This window comes from Pyxicephalus adspersus, chromosome 3 (genome assembly GCF_032062135.1).
Source record: "Pyxicephalus adspersus chromosome 3, UCB_Pads_2.0, whole genome shotgun sequence".
In the NCBI taxonomy this organism is placed as follows: Eukaryota; Metazoa; Chordata; class Amphibia; order Anura; family Pyxicephalidae; genus Pyxicephalus; species Pyxicephalus adspersus.
The window spans coordinates 23,248,295-23,254,067 of record NC_092860.1 but is presented as its reverse complement, the minus strand read 5'-3'; the positions used below and the strand labels follow the sequence as shown (position 1 = coordinate 23,254,067).

At 39.5% G+C, this 5,773-nt stretch overlaps 1 protein-coding gene across 2 annotated transcripts in view; it reads left to right on the top strand.

The window, feature by feature from the left end:
• The window catches only part of SLC25A19 (solute carrier family 25 member 19), a 12,176-nt gene extending 7,304 nt beyond the window's left edge, over positions 1-4,872 (top strand). For both annotated transcript variants that reach the window (XM_072403926.1, XM_072403927.1), the window contains 3 exons: positions 2,394-2,577; positions 2,871-3,001; positions 4,117-4,872. In XM_072403926.1, the coding sequence (XP_072260027.1) occupies positions 2,394-2,577; positions 2,871-3,001; positions 4,117-4,317 (516 nt within the window). In that variant the 3' untranslated portion in view covers positions 4,318-4,872. The remainder of the gene's footprint in view (positions 1-2,393; positions 2,578-2,870; positions 3,002-4,116) is intronic.
• The last annotated feature ends 901 nt before the right edge of the window (positions 4,873-5,773 follow it).

Here is a 5,773-nt window from a genome sequence, read left to right as displayed (position 1 = left end):
AAGTGAAAAATGCCCCAACGCCTGTGATTTGGAGAAAAGTTTCCCTATGTAAGTGGAGTAAATCATGCCACATGGTTGTGTCAGTAGGAGAAATAATGTCCCAAGACTGGTATCAATAGGAGGAATAGAGCCCAATCTTTAGTGTAGGTGGAAGTAATAGTGATCCATTGTTGGTATTAGTGGAAGGAATAGTATCCCAAGGGTACTTTTAGGTAAAGAGCCACAGTTTGGGGGATCCTGCTTCTAAGGATCACTGAAATTTTAATAGTTATCCTTTAAATGACTTTCCTTGCTGCCAGCAAACCCAACCCTAATCCTCTCAAATCCTATACTTGCTTGTTTCCATTCTTCAAGATCTTCATTGCGTGGTACAGTCACTGCTCCAAAAATATCCTGGGTTTGTCATGCTTGCCAGAATCTCCATTGGTATCTATAGAGAGGCCACCAACCACAAAAGGCATTACAAGTCCACTATATGAATGAATAAACATGAATAGAGATTCACCCTCAATCTTTCCCTTCCTATTTTTCGGAGTGGAACAAAGACTTGGGGATCCCTTTGACCGAGGACCAGAAACTTACGATCCTAAAATGGGCCCATAAGGCATCCATAAGAAATGGGTTTCAGGAATCCAACTTCAAAAGTCTATCCCAATGGTGCCTTACTCCAGAAAAACTACAGAAACACATACTGGAAGTATCAGATTGATGCTGGCGATGCCAAGCGTCACTTGGATCCTTCCTACATATATTCTGGGAGTTCCCCCGCTATCCAATCTATCTGGTCTTCGGTCAGGGACATTTCCCAACGCATGACAGACTGCCAGATTCTGGAGGGACCCGGCTTCTTCCTCCTACAGCACAATCTTTTTTTAGAAAAAATGTACAGGAACTCGTGCTCAGACACTTGGTTGTGGCTGCAAAATCATGTATTGCGGCTTACTGGTGGACATACCTCCCATTCATCTGTGGCTGCGAAGGGTCAACGAGATTCACCACATAAAAGACCTAACTTCCTCGCCACAAGGAACGGGTCGAAGATTTTTTAATACATGGTTTTACTGGTCTCAATTTCTTATGTCGGCGGAATACGTCCACTACCTGGGCTCACCATCATCAACACCATCATGATCTATAGCAACATTATTTCCCGTACACTCCTCCCCCGTCCTTATCTTAACCTCCCTCTCGAAAACCCTTTTGACTTCTTGGTACCATCAAGGGAAGCTTTTAAGGGCTACAACACTTCTTTAATGTTTTCCACATTTTTAAAGGTAAACATACATGACTAGGTTCAGTGACCCCTGGGAATATGCTAACTTTTTGGCTATTATTTTCTGAAATTGCTGTTCCTTTCACTGGTAATTGTTTTCTAGATTCCTCATGATGGTATCCAGTATTTGGGAACGATCTGACCCCAAACAGTTGTATATGTGAAAAATATTTCACAATTCTTATTATTTATTTATTTTTTTGGAATTGTTGTACTATTTTGTACAGTTTTATTTTTTATATTTTGTATGTTGTACTGCTATATTGTCATTTGTTTAAAGTCTTTGCTGTACTTTATCCTCCCCTTTACCATTTATATTCCTCCCCCTCTTCCACCCCTTCACCCCACCCTTTTGTTGTAAAACTCTAAGAAAAAAAGGTTTTAAAAAACATGAATAGAGATTTAGCTCTCAGTGGGCCATACAGTGAGGATGTTAGAAAAGAAAAAACAGGTGAATAGCTCAGGGGTGATTTAAAAAAAGGTCCGTACTTTAAAATCTGTATTCAAATATTATTGTTTTGAGCATGCTAGTGTTAGATATGTCATTGTGCCTTTTAAGCTAGACTTCAGACAAATTGTGATAAATAAAAGTGTTGCAGTGGATTGCAGAGATAAAGAAAGCCATTTACTAGCTTCTAGCAACAATAGGGTGGTGGTAACCCAGTGAATCCATGAGGATAACAGATCAGTAAATAAAGTCCAGTCCAGACATTAGAAAAACATCTAATCATTGTCGCTGGAAACAATCTTTTGTGATCAGATCCAGTGATAGATGAATGTACGCTATATAGCGCTATATAGGCAGCACCCATATACTCCAAGGATGGAGGGGGGAGGACAAGGGAGCGGCACCCTGCTTTGTTTGTCTCTAAAGCTGCGTACACACTTGCAATTTTTGTCGTTGGAAAGGATCTTTCACGATCCTTTCCAACGACAAGGGCCCGATAATTGGCCGATGCCGATTATCGGGCGATAAAAATCTGACGTGTGTACGTAGCTTAAAACAGTATACAGAAGACACACGTCAGATTTTTACCCAAGATTAGCACAACCAGGTTCTGAGTACAGACTGATATTCTATAGAATGTGAAGCACATCTAACTTACTGTTTCTTTTCAAGGTGTATAAAACACTGCGTCATGCCATTGTCACGATGTCCAAGACAGAAGGATTCTTAACTTTCTACCAGGGACTCTGTCCTACTCTCCTAGCAGTGTTTCCATATGCTGGTCTTCAGTTCGCCTCATATAATCTGTTGCAGAGAGTTTGGAAAGCTGCTTCACCGCCAGGCCCCAATAAAATAGGTGCTGTAACCCTTTTGGATATAAACAATCTTTTCATTAGCTAGTTACAGTAATTAGTTACTATAGATTTTTTTATAGACAGGTGAAGTGTGTGTGTGTGTGTGTGTGTGTGTGTGTGTATTATAACACAACAAAAAACAGTTCATTTTTATTTCCTATCTAGCGACTAAAAACTAATCTGATACCACTGTACCACTTCCTGTTAACGGCTATAGCAGTTAAAACCTTTTAAATATTTGTGCTTTTGTAAAATGTGAATATATGTATATGAATTTCTTGTATTCTCTAAACAGATAACTTGAAGAACCTCCTGTGTGGTAGCGGAGCTGGAGTGATTAGTAAAACTCTCACTTATCCCCTGGATTTAATTAAAAAAAGGCTCCAGGTTGGGGGCTTTGAACAGGCAAGGGCAGCATTTGGAGAGGTAGGTAATTATTTCATTTCAATGCTAATGCTTTGCCATGAGTTCATGTGGAAATAAATAAACTACGTAAATGAAAGATATTGCTATGAACACATATAAAACACAACATCTTCAATCTTTTGATTGCACTGATTGACCCAAGTGTTTGATAATTATTATTATTAAACAATATTCATATGGCGCCAACATATTATCCAGTGCTGTACATTAAATAGGGGTTGTGATGACAGACAGATACAGACAGTGACACAGGGGAAGACCTTGCCCCGAGGAGCTTACAATAAGTGGGGCGATTTGGGAGTAGTGAGTTTTTTAAATGAGCAGAAAGTAGGGGCTAGCTGAGTAGGATGAGGAAGACCATTCCAGAGAGTTGGAGCAGCTCTTGAAAAGTCTTGGAGCCATGCATGTCATGAGGCCAGAAATGTAAGTGGGTCAAGTACTGTTGAGGGATTTGAAGGCAAAACACAGGAGCTTGAATTTGATTCTAAGGTGAAATAGAACATTGGCTTCAAAGAAAGGCAGAGGAAGAGGAGCGGAGGGAAGGATGGATGAGTCTGGCTGCAGCATTCATAATAGATTGTAGAGGAGAGAGACGGGTTAGTGGAATACCAGAGAGGAGGAGGTTACAGTAGTCAAGACAGGAGATGGTAAGAGTGTGTACAAGGAGTTTGGTTGTTTCTGGGGACAGGTAGGGGCAGAATTTGGAGATATTGCACAGGTAAAAGTGGCAGGACCTGGAAATGTTCTGAATGTGAGCGCTTAAGGAGAGGGCAGAATCAATAATAATTTATTTATAGGTGTTTCTCTAAGAAAAAATTTACACATAATTGGCCCGTTACATTATCTCTAATGTGGGGTGGGAGGAGTTCTGGCCTCGACTTTCCTTGTCAGCTGGAGCAATCTTCACTGTGACAGGAAGGATCTCTGTCCTCTCTCCTGTCGTTTCTTTTAGCCATTCATGCAAGCTGATCAGGTTTGGCACAGCCCAAAGCCTGGTGGTTACGGACCTTTGTACTAAACTAAACCAATGTTTCTGTCTGAGATGTACAGTTATGGAACTTACTATACGGTCTCTGAAGATTAACCTCCTAATAAATATTTTAATATTCCAACAGGTCAGAACATACCATGGTCTCAGGGACTGTGTTTACCGTATACATCTTGAAGAAGGCTTAAAGGGTTTTTTTAAAGGATTGTCCCCAAGTCTTCTCAAAGCTGCTGTTTCGACAGGACTCACCTTCTTCAGCTATGAGATGTTCTGCAGCGTTTTGTGGAATTTAAAGAAAACCAGAGAAGTCCGAAAGGTGGACAAATGAGTCTGTAAAATCATATCTGTTACTGAGGAACTATAATAACAGTACACATTACAATCTTAACTCTCTGTGAGAGTTGATTTAACCATAGTTGTTTAGATATTGGCCTGTCTGACAGATCCATACACAAAGCGCTGTATCTTCTTCTATACACAGGTAGATCTGAGCACAATATCCTGTGTCCGGAGAAGAAGCTTTAACCAATGCACATTTATCAACTGACTGTGTTTAGGAATTAAGTTAATATATAATCTGTCTACATACAATTTACGTGCTTTAAATCTCCCATGCCCTTCAACAGGAAGGTGTGCTATGACGCCTCTGTCACAGATATTTCACTCTTCTTCCAGGTCCCCCTTGTTGATGCTCATGCACATAGACTCTTCAAACAAGAATAGTTGGCAAGCAAATTTTAGAACAGATCACGAAGATAGAACAGACTGAGCTCATAGCACTCGGACATCTGTTTATTAAAGTTAGCAGAGAAGACACTGAGTGGTCTGTGGTTTTCAGTTTGAGCTAGAAAAGTTACAAATAAAACCACATTGCTTTTCAAAATCATATTTATTTTTCACGGTGCTGTATTTAAGGGCCCATATTATTGTGCCTCAAGAGGTATATTAGAAGTCATATAGTTTCAAAGTTGATTAGACTTCATTGCTAACAACCCACCATTTTCCATGTTATGTCTTACAAACCCTTCTACAGAATTGCAGAAATTTGCTGTATGTGCTGCAGTCTCAAAGTAAACCACACAAACAAGGGATTCACCTCCCCTCCCAACCTTAGCTTTAACCTTAGCCTCTTTCTCTAAAACTAAGTTGCATCAGAATAGCCAACAGCTCAAAGTGCTTGTTGGAATCTGATCTTGAATAATGCATGAAGATTCTGTACATTGAGACTGAGAGTTGTGGCTTGTATGTGTTGGTTTAGTATACACTATTATTTTAAAGCTGAACTCCAGGCAACTGTAAAAACAAAAATCTTTAATCTATGTATTCAATAAACTTGCTTAATTACAAACCAGAAAAGTGGGGTCAATTAGTCCATTAACGTGTATGCATTTGACCTGTGTATTTACTGGTATGTCTGGAGTTCAGCTTTATTGAGAATAGGCTTTGGAGCTGCGGCCATATCTAGAAATGATGATGCACTCCAGAATTCACAATTGTCCTTTTATGCTGCTGGGGTTTAAAAAACTTTGATATATAGATATCGCTGGACAAGATTCATTATATTTGCTCCTCTTGTCATAATATCTCTGTTGCATGGTGCTCAGAATTTTGTGATACACATACCTCTAGTCAGGAAAGTGCATGCAAAACATACACACATGGCTGGAATAATTCTCTATATATCTTTTCAATCCCATATAGCAGACATTATTATAACTGCAACCTTTAGATTGAAATATGATCATTGCTATGAACCTTTTGTGGAAAATAATGATCTGTAACAG